Consider the following 20,927-nt stretch of genomic DNA (forward strand, 5'->3'; position numbering starts at 1 on the left):
AACCCACGCAGGCACGGGGAGAACATGCAAACTCCACACAGGCGGGGCCGGGGATTGAACCCGGGTCATCAGAACTGTGAGGCTGACGCTCTAACCAGTCGCCCACCGTGCCGCGCTCCAAATCAATACCATAAAAAATACAAATGTTTATTTCATGTTCAGCACTTTGGGGAGATTTTTCTCTCTCTGTGATATTAGTTGAATCTTCAGAACACTAGAGCGGAGGCTTGTGTTGCAGTTTGAGATGGTGGGCACCAGACGACGACCTTTATACAGCCCAAAACGGGAAGAAACTTTCCCCTTTTCTACCCATCACAAGCATTTAATTCTGGATTTTACAGTAACAAATAATACACAATTCAGATAGTATAACACCCTCGTCCGGTCATGCTTCTCCCCTGAATTCCAAATGTAAACAAAGTTTAAGTCAGCATTTAAATAGTGTGGTCAAAATTACCAAAGGGAAATAACACAAAGCATAATTTCTTCCCCTTAAAAAGGACACACAACACGTTTAAACCAACACACAACACGATACAACAGTGCTTGTGTGTACCTAATATTCAGAGTAAGACCTTTTCAATTAAGACAGCAAGTGAAACAACCTTTAGAGAGTCGCAACAGCGTCAACGTGAGGCCAAAAGCGACTTGAAGAGTTGAACTATTAATAACATTATTAATACCATATGGACATGTAAACATGAGTGCTGCCCTTTCAAGGTCTCCTGGCATGACAACGGGAAGTGGACAAAAACATCTATCAGGCACGCTGATGGATGAAGTTCTTTTTTAGACGCTCATAGTCCTCATCGGCTGCAACTGGACCTGGACGGCCTAAAAATAAACAGTGCAATATTTGAGCGGCCCTCGCTAAATGTTAGCCGCCTCTAATGAGCCGCTAACTGGCTTTGGTGTTAAACTCAGATCGATTTTAATTAAGGTACAGTCGTATCAAAGTGGTATCAGAGGCAAAGGCTTCGTGTGTGTAAGGATACACGGGGGTCTTAAGTTTAACACTGGGCCCTCCCTTCTCCCACCACGTTATGTTGAAAGCAGTTGTCGCTAGCCACTACATTTTTCACGTCACACCAGACACGAACATCTGGAAACGCTAGCCTCTTTAACACTACCTGCCAAAGCCGGCTTTTTCTGCATTTCGTTGATCTGTGTGAAAGGGATGCATGCGCACAGCAGTGCGAAGAAGGTGACCAAAGAATTTCCTGGCTTCCAAAGTGTTATCAGAGGTTTGCGGATTACCATGAGCCGGATGACTGAGAATCTAGACAGACATATCAGAGGTGGAGTGACGGCTGTGTGAAAGGGAATAGCGGAAAGTCGGCAAGAAGTTTAACACTCGATACTTCTCCTGCTATGTTGTGTTGAAAGCAATCATCACTGTCTGGCAAATATTTTATACGTCACACCATGGGTTCTGTATAAAAAGCACAAGTGGATAAATGTCAGATCTGCTCTTACGGCTCTGATGCATCAATTTTGCGGGATCTCAGTGTGAAACTTAAGGTAAATCATTTGCAAAAGTTGAAAAGAGGCAACTGACCTCTTGCTTGTTGAAGACATTTTACTTTTAACCCTAAAGGCTTGTTCCATTCTAATATTTAGGTGTGGAGTCCCCCTATCTACCTGTATGTCTCTTGTGGGTGTGTACACTCGGGGTGGTCATACGAGGGCTGTTGTTGCCCGGTGTGGCTGGTGAATGATCATTTTGCATCACTTTTCTTTCTTTTTTTTGGTCGTGTTCGGCTGTTAGGTCAAGCAGAAAGCAGGATCTGTATCCCTTTTATGCCAGAACAGCCACCATTAAACCCCCATTGAATGGAAATGCCCCACACCACATCCACAACTCCACAGACTTCACCAACAAGGTCCGGAAACTGCTATTTTCTACAGACATAACTGTGGTGCCATGCGACCTCACCTCCCTGTTCACATGCATCGCTTCCGCTTTTGCTGGAATCAGGGAATTACTACTCTAGTCTACAGGACAGAACCAATCTCACTCCTGACCAGGGAGGTAACCGATTTCAAGTTGGCCTTAGCATCACTTACTTTCAATTTAGCAAATTTTAATAAGCATACCTATGGCTATGCCATTGGCTCACTTTTCCTCTCCCATGTGGCGAACACATACGTACATGGAAAAAGTGGAAAGAAACACACTGGACCCGAGAGGAACTAAGGCCAGCCACTATTTCAGCTATGTGAATGACACGTATTAAGATCAAAGGCTGAAAAGTAGAAAGGTTTACTGAATGCATTAACTCTATGGACAGCAACATCAGTTTCACTCTGGAAGACAATAAAGAGAACAGATTGACATTCTTGGACTGCGAACTGTATGCAGGGCAGGAGGGAAGCCTCAATATTAAGTTCTACAGAAAACCTTTCAACACAGCGCAGTACCTACCGTTTGACTCCAATCAGCCACTAGAACATAAGCCAGGGGTTATCATAACCCTTAAAGACAGAGCACAGAAGATGCCTATCACCAACAATGGAACACAGAATGAGCACACACATCAGGAAGGCTCTAACTACGTTTGTAACCGTGGATATCCTAACTCGGCCTTTGCTAAATACTCAAGGAGAATAGGATCACAACACCCAATGCTGAGGATAAAAACAGAAGAGGGAATGTGGTGGTCCTACACGTGGCTGGTTTGTAAGAGAAACTCAGAAGGATTTTCTCCAAACATAAAACACCAATAAACCCAGCAACAGCCTCAGACAGAAGCTGGTTCACCGTAGTGAGGAGTGCGGTGACCTCTACATTGGAGAGCCAAGCATCCCCTACACAAACGCATGACACAATATAGGAAGGCAGCCTCTTCCGGTCCAAACTCAGCAATTGATTTCCATCTCAAAAAGAAGAGACATTCCTTTGAGGACAATAATGTCCAGATTCTGGACAGAGAAGACAGCAGATTTGAAAAAGGTGTGAGAGAAGCCATCGAAGTCAATCTAGAAAGGCTTTTTTTTTTTAACAACAGAGGATGTCTATGCGTTGTCTGCTTAAAATGTGCTGACATCTCTCCCCCAACAATCATCTCATTCCATTGGAAAAGTGGCCACTAACAACACATTTTGAAATCAGGCAGGTAAAGAGGTAAACGGTCATTTACCAGCTACACCTGGCAACAACAACAACTACCAATGTGACCACCAACAGGGGAGAAACCCACTAGAGATGTAAATCGTAGGACTTCACACCTAAAGATATAAAATTGAAAAAGCTTTTGGATTAAAGGTGAAACCTGTTCAACAATCAAGAAGAGTCTAGTTGCCTAGATTACACTTTTGGAGATCATCATGACCTGGATGACTGAGAATCTACAGACTTTTAAGTTAATAACATCATAGCAAAAATAATAAATACACATGATGAATAATTATTTTTGGTTTAAAACAATTGTTGCTGTCAGACAAATACTTTATATGTCACACCATGTGATGCTGTGTCACTGTAACATTCCAGTTTGCTGGGTTCTGTATAACAGGCACAAGCTGATAAACACTGGATCAGCTGTTACAGCACTTTACAGCAATTTTACGGAATCTCTCTGCGAAACTTTAGGTTAATGACTAGCTTGCAAAAAATAAGTCACATAATGGTACAGAAATGTGATGTTTAACACCAGACACTCACTTCTTGCGCCATGTTGTGTTGAAAGCTATTGTGTCTGATGCTGCTGTTTTGCAGGATCTCCATGTAAAAGAGCCTATGATGTTTTAAGTCAAGACCAAGTTAAAAACAATTGATGCTGAAACTCCCAAATGTCATCTTAAGACTGCTCTGGAGAACTCCAAGACTACTAGCAAGCTTTCTTGCATTCCTCAAAACATTTGTTCGAGTTTTAAAGAAGGATCTAAGTCATTCATCGTAAAAATGGCAACAAAATGCAGTTGAAAAAACAAGTGCAACTGGAGATCCTACGGGGCAAAAATAGTACACGAAAGTGTTTTGGTTACACAAGCGACTCCCTGAGGTGTTCTTGAAAGCTGCCGAGGGCTCGATCTGGCTCGGGGGCAGAATGTAGTACCATCTCATTCGTGATTTCCACAGGTACTGCTATGAAAATCGACCCAGGAGCAACAGGACCAGGTCGGGTTTCTGGCGACGCCTTCTCCTCGGGGGGGTCAGCGAGGCTGCCATATAGAGCTCCCATTTTGCACACAATCAGTCCCTCCCTCTCCACCGGGTCCTGGGAGGCCCCCCTCTTGGAGCGGGACAGGAAGGCTGCATGGCGGAGGCCGCGCCGCAGCAGGTGGCTACGGTAGACCCGCTGGATGACGGTGACGGCCCAATTCTCCTCCTTGTGGCGTACAGTGGTGGTTATGGGCGCGAAGGAGTCCGAGGTGGGGTTGCTCTGGAGGAATTTGGTCTTGATACTCTCCCGCATGGCCGCCATTTCCAGTGTGTCTCCCAGGACCATCTCCGTGACGGCCATCAAGACGTCCAGGCAGTGGATGCGGTCGCCAATGACCAGCGGTAGGTCCATATGGATCAGGCGAAGGCGGTTGGGCTTGGCAACCCTCAGTGGCTCCTGCAGCATGTCGCAAAAGTCTGAGAGGCGGGTGTACTCAATGAACATGGTTCCATCCGTGTCAAACTTCTCCCATGTCTTGTTGAACATCTCGAAGTCCTCCTCGCACAGCGCATCGCTGCTCTCCTCCTGCGCCACGTTAAAGTTCTCCAGGATGATGGCGATGTACATGTTGACTACCACCAGGAAGGAGATGATGATGTAGCTGGTGAAGAATATCATGCCCATGCCCGGACTGCCGCAGTTCCCCCTCACGTCTGTGCCGGGGTTCTCGAAGTCGGGATCGCAGTCGGGGGGCTCCCTGTTGAGCATCGGAAGCAGGAGCCCATCCCAGCCGGCCGACGTGGTGATCTGGAAGAGGCAAATGATGCTCCCGCCAAACGTCTCGAAGTTGAAGATGTCATCGATGCCCGCCTCTTTCTTGACATAGGCGAAGTTGGACATGGCGAAGATGGAGAAGATGAACATTATGAGGAAGAGCAACAGGCCGATGTTGAAGAGGGCGGGAAGCGACATCATCAGGGCAAAGAGGAGTGTCCGGATGCCTTTAGCTCCTTTAATGAGACGCAGGATGCGACCAATCCTGGCCAGACGGATCACGCGGAAGAGGGTCGGTGACACAAAGTACTTCTCGATCAGGTCCGACAGCATTGTGCCTGCAAGTGAAGGACTTTCATTAGCAACGTGGCAAGTGGCTCCTATCTTGGTGGAATTTGCTAAAAAAACGTTGAATGAGCTCTTTGATGGGAAAATGTTGGATTTATCTTGCCCAACATTATAAAAAAATAGACACAAAAGGAATGAAGACGCTGGTTTCTTTTTCTCATGAGGAGGGCGCATGGGAGATTGTTCAGATTACAGCCTCTCAACACGCTCTAAACAATCTCTCCCGTCGCTCCTGCATTTATTTGAAAATAGGGAGGTTTCTAAGTTTACAAGACACAACACACTAAGGGGAGGGTTTCAAGGTGAAAACATGGCACCAACACCTGCCACGTCCCGGCCACGTCCTTCTCTCAGATGATTCCTGCTGAGTCATCTTCTTGAAGGCGAGACATCTTTCTTTCTAAAAATTGTCCATAATACTAATGCAAGCTAAGCAAATAAATGATAACTTCTACAATATATCCAACAGAAAACAATTGATTACTAAAATACATGACCTATACTCCTGCCCACACGACTCCTCTGATGAAAAAATGTTCCATTCGTGCTACTCAAGTCGAGGTTTTAGGGCAAGAAACACTGTTTGAAATTACATTGTAATTTTGACACGTCGACTAGAGAACCCCTTGAAATTTCGAACCGTATGATCTATTGGTAGATATTTTTAACTGAAAACTGTCAGCGAATGAGAGAAGTGGTTCCCAGAGAAGCAGATGAAACAGATGAGGAGATATGATGAGAAATAATCAAGTTATATATACACTGTTTAACTGTAATTTAAAGTGATTTTTTGACCAGATTTTCTATTGCTGATAGAACATAAAAATCTTCCCCAAAATGATTTTTTCCCCCCTACACCCATCCATCCATCCATCCATCCATTTTCTACCACTTATCCGAGGTCGGGTCACGGGTGCAGTAGCTTTAGCAGGGACGCCCAAGACTTCCCTCTCCCCAGGCACTTCATCCAGCTCTTCCGGGGGGATCCCGAGGCGTTACCAGGCCAGCCGAAGGCCAGCGTCCCCGGGGTCTCCTCCCGGTGGGACGTGCCCAGAACACCTCAATGGGGAGCCGTCCGGGAGACATTCGAATCAGATGCCCCAGCCACCTCATCTGGCTCCTCTCGATGTGGAGGAGCAGCGGCTCGATTCCGAGATCCCGCCGGATGACCGAGCTTCTCACCCTATCTCTAAGGGAGAGCCCGGACACCCTGCGGAGGAAACTCATTTTGGCCGCTTGTATTCTGTCCATAAAAGTTATGAACAGAATCGGTGATTGGTGGATTGGCAGACTGGGGTGGTGGTCCCCCTTTTTAAGAAGGGGGACGGGAGGGTGTGTTCCAACTACAGGGGGATCACACTCCTCAGCCTCCCTGGTAAGGTCTATTGAGGGTTGGTGGAGAGAAGGGTCCATCGGGAAGTCGAAAATCAGATCCAGGAGGAGCAGTGTGGTTTTTGTCCTGGCCGTGGGACAGTGGACCAGCTCTACACCCTCGGCAGGGTCCTCGAGGGTGCATGGGAGTTCGCCCAACTAGTCTACATGTGTTTGTGGACTTGGAGAAGGTGTTCGACCGTGTCCCTCGGGGAGTCTTGTGGGGGGTGCTTTGGGAGTACGGGGTACCGAACCTCCTGATACGGGCTGTTCGGTCCCTGTACGGCTGCATATCCGGCAGTAAGTCTGACTCGTTCCCGGTGAGGGTGGGACTCCGCCAAGGCTGCACTTTGTCACCGATCCCCCCACACCAAAAACACAATTTCTCTGAAACCTATCATCTGATTTTTAAAATACTTGGTGCATTGTATTCAGTTTGAAGTGGCCATTCCAACTAGACTTTGCATTTTGACAGATTGTCATTTTTTGGAAATGTTGTCAAACTGCTACTTTCATGAATGACAGAGTCCTATGCATATTTTCTCCGGAGCAAAATTCATACCGTATCGTCTCAGATAATACAATATACCTTGATAAGGATATTTTGTCAAGGGTGAAGCATTGCGTTACAATAATTTGTACCAGCCCCAATCGATACCATAAATTAGAGATAACTATACGACACAATGCAATATAAATTTTTAGAGGTGAGAGATAATGATATGATATACAGTAATTTCTTCACTATATTGCTGGTCACCTACCACGGCCCTGCCAAATAGCTGATTTTTCGTGGAACATACGTATCTACTTGTCTGTTTTGGAAATCCTCGCAATATCACGGAAATTATATGGTTTACAGCGATTGTTTTTTGAATGAGTTTTTACAGTATACTTACTGTAATGCACTCATAAGTGGGAATAGAGCCACAGCCTGCGATACTTTTCAGCTGTTTATTGAACGCCGAGAGAACAGTGCAACACAAACACAATCAGCACCCACACGCAGGCTCTGCTGTCAGCCACTGCACACACCCAGACACACAAAAAGAGTCGTCAAACTGCATGTCGTGAAAGAGTAACACCGCACCCTCTTCCAGTCATTAATTCTTACAACAGATGTTTGCGGACCCTTGTATGTTGACTTTGTTGTGGTCACTCACCAGCGATGGAGACGATGACGACGATAAAGTCGAATATGTTCCAGCCGTTGGTGAAGAAGTACTGGCGCAAAGCAAAGAGCTTCAGTACGCACTCGCTGGTGAAGACCGCAATGAAGGCCAGGTTGACTTTGAAGAGGAACTCCTCCTTCTCAGTGCTCTGGTTGTCCGTCTCCACCATCATGGTCACCATGTTGAGGCAGATGAGCACCATGATGAATATGTCAAAGAACTGCTGACTAATGAGGTCAAACACCAGGCCCTGGAGGAAGTTCTGCAATGGGCAAGGTGAAATCCAAATCCAAAAGGGTCAATTTAGCTTGTTCGCACCAGATGATGTCATCATGCCACACGTGCAGAGCTGAGGTCTTCAACTCGTCGACATACAACACTGTCACTGAATCAGTATTTAAAGGAGACATATCAGTATATCTTTACACAAATTAAAACAGTTCCCAAATGTCTTCATAAAATGTTTCAAAGTATCCCAAGGAAGAAGAATTAGAGCACATTTGCCACCCTCTAAATACAGCCCTGTCTTAATCAAACAGGTTTTGCTTGCTTATGCTTGTGACTGATATCATTAAATGTTATGTAGTGCATTTACCGTAATTTCGTGTATAATGCACATTTCCCCACCAAAACATGTCAAAAATCAATGGTGCGCATTATACAAGTATAGGGGAAAATGAAAAAAAAACATTCCCATTTTATAAATATATGCCACCGTCTAGATGTTATGAAAAAGCGGTACACGTTCATTTCAATATGTCACCGCCACCTAGGGGTTATGACAAAGGTGTACACTTTCATTCTAATATGCCAGCGTCACCTAGAGGCTATGAAAAATGTGTAGCATACATTTTCATTCAGTATGACTGCATATAGGTACAATATTTATAGTTGTGCTCATAAGTTTACATACCCTTGGCAGAATTTGTCAAATATATATATATATATATATATATATATATATATATATATATATATTTTTTTTAATACAACTGATGACAACCATCATTAATTTCTTTCTGGTTGTGTTTTGTTTGATGAAAATGCTTTTCTGAAATGCTTGACAGTTTAATTTGAATCCCATTAAAATAAAACTAAATGTGTTTTGCCAGGCCTTTCATGTTTTATTTAAATAATTGCACCCATCTTACAAATTCTGCCTGGGTAATCAAACATGAGCACAACTGTGTGTTTTCTCATTTACTAAATACAAGTAAGACTGTTAATTTCAAAATATGAGCAAGTAAATAAAAATAATTACGTGTTCAAATGAAGTGCTTAACTTCTGATGTAAAAATGTAAATAAGTTATCATGTGTTGTGCTTTTCTGCTTACTCCTAGTTAGAGAAATGTTTCATCACTGCGTGCAAAGTTTTCTCCCACAGGATGAGTCATGTCCGTGCAGGTGCAAGGACAAATTTGAGCCGAGGAGTTTCCTGTGTCTTCATAAGAAGTATATAATTCTTATACTGTCTCAACCACAACAAAAAGTGTTATGTGCTGATCACATGAATTGCAACAAGCATGTATGCCCCCACCTTTTTGACGTTGTAACTCATATATAACAAGGGAACTGCCCTAAAGTAATAAAAAGAGAGAATCCGGCAGAGTGAACTCAGAAAATGGTTGGAGACTGTAACTAAGTACACTCTTGGCCGTTTTCTCCTTGCAAGTCTGAAAACTGAACTACCTCTGTGTCTGTCTTGATTTTGTCTTAGGTGTCTTGAACCTGACAACTTCAGAATATTTCCTTGAAAAAACTAATAAAATACAGATAATACTTCATGTTTTGATCATATGGGTAGAAGCAAAATCATCCATTGTAAAAATGCATTATACATAGGGATAAGGGTTTTACAGAATTTTGAAGTCAAATTTAGGGGTGCATATTATACATGCGTGCGCATTATACAAGAGAAATTATGGTGTGTGTCAGTAATCAAAAGTGAACGCTAAACTGTGTATCCAACAACACTGCAGCTTTGCTTACTTAATGTCACAATTGCACTCCATAGATATGTGTGTATATAATCTATTAAAGTCACTTTTTCCATGTCATCATTAAAGTCTAAAACCAGATCAATAATAAAAAGAGAACATACGGTGGGACGTGGAATTGGCTTCTGTGGTTTCTTGGAACCAAGTTTCTTCATGGCTTCGTAGTACTTCTTCTGCTCCTCCGTCATGAAGATGTCCTTATCTCCCAAGTGCAGCAGAAAATGCCATTATTATTATTATTATTACTAATACTAGTACTACTACCATCTGTCACATTTCAAGACGCAAATATGTTTAATGGTCATGCTTGAACACTCATCTTTTTCTTTTGCTGGTTGAAGTTGTCAATGATGACGCCGATGAAGAGGTTGAGCGTGAAGAAGGAGCCGAAGATGATGAAGATGACAAAGTAGATGTACATGTACAGGTTGATCTCGTACGATGGCTGCTCCTCCACCTGAGAAACATCAACAAATAGCACGAATGGGATGTATTTGGACATACAGTGAACCCCGCATTAATAGCAGGGAATACGTTACAGACCCACCCGCCAGAAGTGAAAATAAGCAATCTAGAGAGCACATAAAAAAACTTCTGCTTTAAACACATACAAACAAACAACCTATTAAAAGGTGGTGCCTGGTCGGGGCGACCTGCGTTTTTAGAGTTCTCCTGGGGAAAAAAAAAATCACTTAAAAAATATGCTAAAAAGCAGGGGATGTATTTTAAAAAGGAGTGGCAGTGAGAAGAAAAATGAGAGAATGTGCCACTGTGTAAAAATCATCATAAAATGGCTAATATGAAAGTAGTAATTGGTATTTTTAAGGGTTGCGAAGTGGCGATATACATGCAAGCGTCCTTGCATTTCTTTTGTACTTTCACAAATCAAATGTCTGTCAGCAATGTATTTTTAAGGGTAATGTTGTAAGGTGACTTTGAAATTATATTTAAGTGTTTTGGAAATATACTGTAGTTTATGGTATATTCATGGTTCTATTACTAAAGGCACTTATAAATGTTTTTGTTTTTTTTGGGGGCGGGGGTGACCATTACTGATAATGTTTTACTATTCGTGTGGGTGCTTGGTCCCTAACAACCGTGAATAGCGAGGGCACACAGTACTTACCTCTCTTGAGTCGACAGCAGCATACATAATGTCCATCCAGCCTTTAAAGGTTGCCTGCAAATTTAGCAGAACATTTTTTTTTCTTTTAAAACACAGAACATTCCAGAAGGAAACTGGAAAGATGAGCTCCACGTACCACTTGGAGCAGCGACAAGTAGCCCTTCCCCACATTGTCGTAGTTGACTTTGACATTAACCCAGCGGGCCTCCCCCGTGGCCTCCTGCAGGGCCAGGCACTCGCTTCGGTTGTTGATTTCGGCAGCGGGAAAGCGCTCCGCCGAGGTGGTGTTGATGCAGCGGTAGAATTTGCCAGCGAACATGGTGACGCCCATGATGCTGAAGATGAGCCAGAAGATGAGACACACTAGGAGCACGTTGAAAATGGACGGGATGGCACCGACCAGCGCGTTCACCACCACCTGGTGAGGTCAAAAATGAAGACTGGGCGTGAGAATCTGTCATCAAGGCTACGCACGACGATTGACATCTTATCACTTACCGGGCTGTGCTCCCACGCGGGGTAAAACATGCAAGCTAGGAGAAACGTCACACGCATCAAAACAGCCATTAAGCTCAGTAAAGACAACACAGTTGAAGTGTACTGAATCATACTGACAAATAACATTTTGGTTAGCCGCTTAGCTTCATGTTGTGATTTGTGAGACCATAAGAGTAATATACATATCATTGTAAGTTAATTAAAACAATGGTAAAAATTTCCTTCATAAACCTATTGATTATAAATGACAAGCACACTTGGTGCTCCATCTTGGCGAACTACTTCTCCTCACATTCTATTTCTCACACTCTTTTCCTTCTCGCATACGTCTCCTTCCATTCTTTGTCTCCACCTTACAATATTTTTCTCACCTTCTTACATTCGTCTCCTCATAATCTACCTTTTCCTCTCACTTTCTCCTTTTCATACTCTACTCTCATTCTCACACCCCAAATTTCTCTCACATTCTCCTGACATTCTTCTTCCACCCAACAAATTTGTATACCACTTAGTGTCATCATCTATTCTTTTCCTCACATTCTTCTTCACGTTCTCAAATTCTTCTCTTTTATTCATTCTTATGTTCTTCACACATCTTGTGCTTCTCACATTCTCCTTTTACTGATATTTGTATTCTCCTCACAGTTTCTTTTTCATTCTCACATTCTTAATCTATATCTCGTCATTCATTCTTCTTGTCCTTTCAGCAACACGTTCAGGAAAAAAAAAAAGTTGCAAAAAAGCAAAACACACATGCAGAGTTAATCCTCGGATGCTGGCTAAATTGAGGCTTGTGGAGGCGCGCTGGTGGTGGGCCTGATATGACGTTACATATGGTGACCATCTGAACTTCACATTTTCACACAAATTTGGGTATAACTCCTACAACCAAACATGCCAATCTCGAGCGTGGCTGCATATGTGCATCACTTACCCTCATGCCTTCAAATCTGGAGAGGGCACGTAAAGGCCTCAGCGCCCTCAGAGTTCGGAGGGATTTGATGGGCCCCAGGTCGGAGTAACCCAACCAGTTGGCCACCAAACTAATCAGAGAAATCTGCAGAGAAAGCAGACTGTTTGTACCCCGCGACAAACTCATTGGAACGTCGGAGAACTTACATCAACAATGAAAAAGTCCAGCCAGCACCAGGCATTGGTGAAGTAGGTCTTGAAGCCGTACGCTGTCCATTTCAGAACCATCTCCATGACAAAGATGAAGGTGAAAACTTTATCAGCATACTCCAGGATAATTTTGATGATTCGCCGCCGCTCGATGTAAATGTCTTCAAAAGCCTGCCGAAGGACAAGACGACATGTATATGTCCCGCAAAGTCCCGTTCGGACGGGTTCCGATCACTCACCAGAGCGCCGCTGCTCAGTAGGATCATGAAAATGATGAAGGTTTCAAACCAGTCATGCTCCACGATGGCGAAGCAGGTCCTGCGCAGATTCCACCATCGCTTGCCTCCGATCGTGCCCACATCTTCGGTGAGACAAGGCCAGCGCCGCACGCAGTCTGGTAGACAAAGAGCATGGGTTAGATACCAGAAATCGCCATGTTGCTTCTATATACATTGAACCCCTGTGTATCACAGGGGATATGTTCCAGACGCATCCGCCATTGGTGAAAATCTGGGATATAGAGACGATATAATTTTTTAAAAAGTTTCTACCCATCCCACATTTTAAACACATTTAAATGTACTAAAACACAACTTTTAAACACATAGCAAACATAACTGAACACAATTGAATGTACAGTATGGATAGGTTCTATGAATGTCAGGTTCAAGACACCTAAAACACTTGTAAAAAAACAAGACAGACACCGAGGTAGTTCAGTTTTCAGACTTGCAAGGAGAAAGGGACGAGAGTGCGTTTAGTTACAGTCTCTATACCGCTCTGAGTTCACTCTGTCCGTCCCCTCTCTTTTTATTTCCTTTTGGGCAGTTCCTAGTTACACAGCTGTTGTTGCTATTAAGTTGGGGGAGCATATAGCATCAACGTAAACAATCACATATATGACTCTCTGTGGAGATGTGTTCTTCCTCAAGGTTATTGCTCCAACCTTTGACCTCTGACCGCAAAATGCTCCAGCCGCCATCTTTGGAATGAGGGCACACATGTTTGTTGTAACTCATGTGTTCAGCACATAACACTCTTTGTTATGGTCCAGATAGCAGAAGCGTTATAGCCTATTTATCAAGAAAGAGTAAACTCCTCTTCACAGACATCAACTTTTATGATACAATCAACATACTGCTAAATGCATGCTTTGAAAATACTATAAGAGTAAATATGGGATAACAATGTACTTTTATTGTAACAATGAACATCGCTAAATGACCTGAGGCATGGTGTTCCATGTTGAAAGTCGACACCAACCTCACTGTTTTTGTGTTCTCAGTAAAAAAAAAAAGCTGCCTAACTCTGTCCTTCCCTAAGCATATCCAGGAGTTTTATCGACTACTGAATTGTCAGGATCTTCCTCTGGTGCTGAAGTTCATTACTAAAAGTCTTCGAAGACGCAGGACGCTTGGGGGTGGGACCACCGTAGGGCTAAATTCAAAACTGAAAGTGTTCTCTCCAAGAATGCTTGCAGCCAATCAGAACCCAAAAGGATGAAAATCCTCCAGGACTGCTTAAAGGCCAATTATTTTCAGCTTTTTTACTTCATTTTAATCAATATTTATATTTTCCACTCATTTGTTTTATTTATATGAATGTAAAAAGCTGTAAAACCCCATTAAAAAAAGATGCTATAAACTCATGATGTCCACGATACAGTGAGGATTTCCACGACAGAGGAGATATGCTCCACACAAAAATCTGCAATAGAGTGTGGGTGGACTGTACATGCTATATATTCATACTGTCAGTGAAGCAAGCTTCTGGCTCCACTGGCTCCGGCTCTTCCTCCTCCTCTTCCACTGGTTCAGGATGTGGCGGCTGATAGTCCGCCGTGCTGCACAGCGACACGTCGCCATCATCGCTTGCCACGCCCATTAGCTGCTTGGGCACAGCAGAGACATGCTGCTTAAAAGTGCACAAGAGACGACATCTTGTATTTTTCAAGAGAGGCACTCACTTTGACTTCTCTTAAAAGACCTATCTCGTCTTCTAGGCTTTCCTGAAAAAAGAAAATAAATAAATAAAAAATAAAAACTTAAAAAAAATTAAGTCTAGAATATGGGCTTTTGACAGCAGAAAACATTCTGAGGAACCTTGTGTCTACCCAAAATTTTGTTCCTTTGATTTATTTTTTCCAGGCCGAAAGAAGACCCCCTTTAGGGATGGTAATACGTTCACGAGGCCTGGAAACCTATTTTCTTTCCTCTGGGGTGGAGTCTACACAACACATTTATGATTGGAAGACTACTTGCTACATTCCATTTGAAAATTCTATAGCTTTTATTGACGCCAGAGGAACATTGGTGTTATTTACTGTATGCTAAATGGTGGATGAAAAAATAATATAATCTGAGTTGTTGCTTTAATGACGTCTTTGGAGGAAGCACGATAAAGTAGCGGTGATCACGTCTGCCTCACAGTTAGTGATTATGTCAATCTTACACCATCATGAAGGCTATTTCCACAAGTGGAGAGATTGGAGTCGTAGTCGTGGTCGTCATCGTCTGGGTCTTCAAAGTCTGACTCTCCCTGAGCGATGGGGACACTAAGAGCAAGCTCTCCATCCAAAATGGCGCCCGAAGTACGTCCCGGCGACAAACAGTTTGCGATCCCGGTTGCCTTTCTGACATCTCCGCCAGGGTCCAAGTCGTTCATCTCCAACGCCTCCGCGTTGGGGTCCTCGGTCGCCTTAGGTTTATTGTCGACTATCCTCTGAGGCATTTCGGCGACGGCTGTCTTGAGCCAGTCAATGCCTCGCGTGATCCTCCCGACGGCGATTTGGAGGTTGTTCAGCTCGCCGTCGTCCTCCGCCGTCGATAGGTTATCACCGCTGAATGAGCTGAGCAGCAGCGCCAGGAAGAGGTTCAGCACCTGAGCAGAAGGTTTACAAGTAAGTGAAGTAGCAACGTAACAAGATTTCCCCAAAATGACAATCTATCAAAATGCAATGTCTGGTTGGAACGGCCACTTCAACCTGAGTAGAACGCAGCAAGAATTTTGAAAACCGGATGATGGATTTTGGAGAAATTGAGCTTTTTGTGTAGGAATAAAATTCCCCTCTTGGGGAACGCTTTTGTGTGATATCACCTCTAGAAAATCTGGTTAAAAAAATGCCTTCAAATTAGAGTACAACAGCATCACTTAATTATTTCTCAACATATCTTAAAAAATATATATATACGAATAATAATAATAATAAATCACATACTAATGCAACTGGCCATGCTGAAGTTGATTTAGAAGATATGTCATACGAAGGGAAGTCGCCCTCAATAGAACAGAAAGCATATTGCTTATCTAAGGCGCAGATAACAACTTGGTGCAACTCCAAGTTTGTTTTTACAAATCACACTAAAATAGATTACACACAGCCAATCAAATGGCTGGTTCAGAGCAGATTTGAGAGTAGAGCAAGTGGGCAAACAAGCCATGAGAAGAGAAAGTACGGGTAATCACACAATGTGTTAAAACAAGAAAAGATTGAAGAAAAAAAGGTGTTAACAATTTGAAAGTGGGAAAACTGAAAATGATTCCGCTCATGTTCTCCATTTCTTTGCTGGAATTAAAGTAACTAGAAAAAAAAAGTCAGCTGTCAGAAAAGTTGCTAAAAATTATCATAATTGTAAAGCATGCAGTACATTTTGACTTGACTTCTATAACTTTTAATTGCGGACCCCTACTCGAGTCTGTCCATTCTGCTAGCTCATGTGGCTAGTTGCTTCACCGTTATGTTATCCTTCACGGTAACATGTATGAAATCTTGGATTAAGCAATATGATCGGTGCACGACCCTAAAGGCTCATCAATTACAGTCCAATACACCGTCTCGGATGACTCCCCTTCGCATACGCTCAGCAGCTGTTTGCATTTGTTGGCGTGGTGGCAGCAAGCCGACCTGAGCTGGATCTTGACACATACTCAAGGTCAAAATCAGTGTTTGCCGTCTCAAGTAGTTGGATTTAAATAGAAGTCTTCCATGTGAAGTTTTTTAAATTTTTTATTTTTTCTGTCCGCATGAGAAGCGAGCTCACGCTAGCTACAGGCCCACTGAGATGGTGACTTGAGGGGGCGTGATCATCTGGAGAATTCTGGCACTGAGCGGTCGGCGCTTTTCAGCTCTCCTGCTGATGAGCCATTTCCTTTTTTTATTTCTATGAATAACCTACCAGGAAGTGGGCATGAAAGAGCACACTGAAATAATCCGGATGAGTGCACGGCCGTCATCCTTTAAGGGAAGCCAGAAGAGAACGTCACTTATTCCAACATCAGAATGTCCTGGCCTGACGGCAGCGACACTTGGTGCTCTGTGCTGAGCAAGCATTTATTGGAATTTGTCTCTTTACAAAATCTTGTTTCCAACAGGAGCTTGTACTTTCATGGTCTGTTGCTTTTTCACTGTCTTTAGGATTTTTCTTTTTTTTCTTTGATGAGAGTGCAAAGGGGTACCAGTGTTGGGAAAAAGGAAAATGTAATGAACGTGTGACGTAAGAAAGGATGCAATGGAAGAAATAAATGAAACATCTATTATATATTGATATTTTGATATTTTTTACTAGGCAGATGTATACAGATAGTTTGTTTAATCAGGTTTTTAGAAGCTTCTGTAGCTTAAAGCGCATCCCCACTGATGTGCACTGCTTACACGAACAAAATGGCTGTGAACAAAGAAAAGCTAGTGTACAAAAGAAAGAGTCAGTGTTGCAAGCTTTGCTACTTTTCCAACTACTCTTGCAACTTTTTTTCCAAAAGAGCACCTCAGGACTTTATCATCGCAAAGTAACAGACAACATGAGCAGAATCATGGAGTCAATCGCGCTCAACATTTGCAAAGTCATAAAGCCCATTTATAGATTCAAAGGGCAGTGTTTGATTGAGGGACTGTATGTGTTTCCAAGTCGGGAGGATCAAGAGGTCACCTTGCCTCACCTGTACAACAAGACCATGAGAGAGTTGGAGGGGGTGCTGTGTTCGACAACAGAACTATGGACCAGCCGAGGCTCATTTTAGTACTGTTAATTTATTCAGGATTGTTTTCACAAAACAGCCATTTTTCCAAGAGGAAGCACAATCTGTTTTCTCTGTGGAAGTTGATGCAAGCTAATGCTCGGTCAACACTTGTTTGGTATTAAGATGGAAATACTGTAAAGCAATCCTGGAAGGGAAAAAACAAAACAAAAGGAAAAACAAGGAAGTCTTTCTGAAGTAACAGTTTGACTCACCACGAGATTCCCAATGACCATGACCATCATGAAGACGATGAGACACATCCCAGCGCCGGACACCTCCATGCAGTCCCACATGGTCTCGATCCATTCGCCGCACAGGATGCGGAAGACGATGAGGAAAGCGTGGAAAAAGTCATTCATGTGCCAGCGCGGCAGCTCGCACTCATCGGAGATCTTGCACACGCATTCCTTGTAGTTCTTGCCGAAGAGCTGCATGCCCACCACGGCGAAGATGAAGACGATGATGGCCAGCACCAGCGTCAGGTTGCCCAGGGCGCCCACCGAGTTCCCTATGATCTTGATCAGCATGTTGAGCGTGGGCCAGGACTTAGCCAGCTTGAAGATGCGAAGCTATCTCCACAGCACAAGCGGGAAGACAAACAATAACAGTAGAATGAACTGAGGAAGCGCTGTCATAGAACGCGAGTGAGTGTCGCTCACCAGACGGAAGGAGCGTAGGACCGAGAGCCCCTGGACGTTCGCCAGGCCCAACTCAGCCAGGCTGAGAGTGACGATGATGCTGTCGAAAATGTTCCAGCCCACTTGGAAGTAGTAGTAGGGGTCCATGGCGATGAGCTTTAAGAACATCTCCGCCGTGAAGATCCCAGTGAAAACCTAACAAAAGGTACAGAATTCAGAAAATGCAGCGCAGGTCATTTAAATTGGGCTTTGGCCCACTTGACAGGTAAAGTCTGGTATGTTTGGCTCATTTGAGTTCGAGTGCTCTGATGCGTACTTAGGTTCGGTACACATGGAAGAGGTGTAGGATGATCCGGCATGATTGGTCAATGTGTCACAATAGTGGTGCCTTGAACTACAAGTGACCTGACTTAAGAGTTTTTCGAGACACGAGCCATTGTTCGGCCACTTATTTGCTTAGGATTGAGAGCAGAAATTTGTGATATGAGTGTTTATGGTGGCAGTGAACTCAGTTAGCTTCACAAGAACCAGCGGCTTGGCATACCGTAGTGAACAAATCTTCCAAAAAGTGTCTTCAAGTTGTTTAATAGTGCTCCCAGTTAAAGCTAAATTTAAAACAAAGAGAATTTATATGTTATGTGTTTAAAATAACCACAAAACTTTGTATTTAAGTCCGCTTCCTTGATGCTAACACATAATGGGAACGCCACAGACGGGCAAAAAATAACATATAACAGCGGGGTTATTATGCTTTAAGGAACAGATATTTGAACACAATCAGTGCAGCAACAAAAGTAGACAGACAATATAATTATACTCACTGGCATATATTCTTTATCCTCTATTGAAAATGACTAATAGTGCTGCAGATTACTGTGCCACTTTCAGTAGTTGAGCGAAACAATTTGTTTGTCTGGATGACTGTAGTAAACTGCCGCCCGGTGGCCAAGTCACAAACACCAGAAGGAGTCGCAATGTATTAATCATGATGTACAAACTCTTTTTTACTTTCATAATACTATATCTTTTTATAAAGTATAATATTATGGAGGGCTATTTCCCTTTACAAAAACCCACTATAAAATAGTTGTTTTTTTAGTGGAACGGATAAATGGCATTTAGATTAATTTCAATGGGGAAAGGCGATTTGCGATACAAGTGTTTTGAATGACAAATGTGGTGACGGAACAAATTAAACTCATATCTCAAGGCAACACTGTACTGTAATGTGATCCGTTAGTTAGTCATGTTATGTGAGCCTGTTAGTCACGATATAACTGGCCACCTTGGTCAGATTGAGCAATGCACTGTACAGTATGTGTCCGATAATCAATGTAATCGCTCCTCTTGCAATTTATTCATTCAAACTATATAAATAAACAGAACAACTAGAAAATCCACGGAGTCAAAAAACAAAACAAAAAAGCCCACAGTACGTATGAGCATATATATGCACGCGAGCAATGTACGTGTCATATAAATGAGCTTCCTCCACTTGCCACCTGATAACCGGCACCTTGCACAATAGAAATAAACAGCAGCACAGTTGGAGGGACCAAGTACATAGTGCGAGTGGGTCCCAAAATATCAAATACTCACCAGGTTGCCCACGGAGAGCATGTTGTCAAACTCTTTGGTCATGGGGTAGTGCTCCATGGCCATGAAGAGCGTGTTGAGCACGATACAAATGGTGATAGCCAGGTCGAAGAAGGGGTCCATCACAATGACGTACAACCACTTTTTGAGGGCCACCCATGGCTCACAGCAGTTCCACTTGAGGAAAATGTCAGCAAACTTGTACCAGCCCGGCGGACATGGCCTGTGAGCGTCCTCCAACTCTGGACACAGTCACACAGATGACATCTTTGACAAATTATTTCAAATCCACAAGGTTCTTGTGTCAATGTAGAATAAAAACTCTTTATAAATATGTTTGAGTGTGGTCTAGTGATAAGAGTGCTAATACTAACAACACGAGTACACAGGACCAGATTGACTGATGCTGCAAAAGCTGCTACGCAGGAAAAGACAGGCCAATGCTCCAAAAGTCAATATTTAGGAATATCTAGGTTAATGCAGCAAAAGCTAACATAAATGCGGAGTCAACAAAACAAAAGCTAATACTGCACAGTGCACACAGGTATAGCCAAACTAAAGCTACAGAAGTTAATAATCAGGACCAGTTGGACTAATGCTATAAAATCCAAGAAGCCACTCTGAAATAGCCAGGTTAATGAATTCAAAAGGTAATACGTACAGTACGTAGGAACATTCAGGCTAACATTAAAGACCCTGTAAAGTGAATTCAGAGATTGATTTCTTTGTTTGAAGCTAGTTACTGGAAACACGTGCCACATTGGCACGTCGGTTAGGCGGGGTCCCACAGCGCCCTGCCGTATCAAGTCTTTATATCTACTACGTATATGAAGAGTGCCTCTCGTCGTGGGATGGAAAAGCCTCGCAACAACTCAGTGAGTCATATTCCAGCTGCCGTAGGCTTTAAGCGGATAGATTTTTGCAGCTCAAACATATCGTCATGAGTAGGCATATGCTAGACATTCAAACGTATAGGACTGACAGGTGAAAGTTGTACAGGGTGTGTTGTCAGCGGTCACGCCCACAGCTTTTGAGAACTGGGAGGACTTCTCCATTTTTCACGATTTCATTTTATGTACTTGGTGAACTAAAACTATAGACAATCATAACTTTATCCCTTTTCACAAATGATATGACTTTTAGGGGCAGTCAATTATAAACG

General features: G+C 43.1%; 1 protein-coding gene across 1 annotated transcript in view; it reads right to left on the minus strand.

Moving 5' to 3' along the window:
- Positions 1-227: 227 nt before the first annotated feature.
- scn4aa (sodium channel, voltage-gated, type IV, alpha, a) overlaps positions 228-20,927 on the minus strand; it is a 33,833-nt gene continuing 13,133 nt past the window's right edge. Inside the window, exons 13-27 of the mRNA XM_061664065.1 lie at positions 19,769-20,007; positions 18,191-18,364; positions 17,744-18,100; positions 14,967-15,395; positions 14,482-14,523; positions 14,267-14,402; positions 12,755-12,909; positions 12,513-12,686; positions 12,328-12,450; positions 11,032-11,313; positions 10,896-10,949; positions 10,089-10,226; positions 9,874-9,978; positions 7,763-8,033; positions 228-5,218 (exon numbers count right to left, since the gene is read on the minus strand). Coding sequence (XP_061520049.1) covers positions 3,984-5,218; positions 7,763-8,033; positions 9,874-9,978; positions 10,089-10,226; positions 10,896-10,949; positions 11,032-11,313; positions 12,328-12,450; positions 12,513-12,686; positions 12,755-12,909; positions 14,267-14,402; positions 14,482-14,523; positions 14,967-15,395; positions 17,744-18,100; positions 18,191-18,364; positions 19,769-20,007 — 3,914 coding nt within the window. The 3' untranslated portion in view covers positions 228-3,983. The remainder of the gene's footprint in view (positions 5,219-7,762; positions 8,034-9,873; positions 9,979-10,088; positions 10,227-10,895; positions 10,950-11,031; positions 11,314-12,327; positions 12,451-12,512; positions 12,687-12,754; positions 12,910-14,266; positions 14,403-14,481; positions 14,524-14,966; positions 15,396-17,743; positions 18,101-18,190; positions 18,365-19,768; positions 20,008-20,927) is intronic.

The sequence above is a fragment of the Phycodurus eques genome, chromosome 19 (genome assembly GCF_024500275.1).
Source record: "Phycodurus eques isolate BA_2022a chromosome 19, UOR_Pequ_1.1, whole genome shotgun sequence".
NCBI lineage: Eukaryota > Metazoa > Chordata > Actinopteri > Syngnathiformes > Syngnathidae > Phycodurus > Phycodurus eques.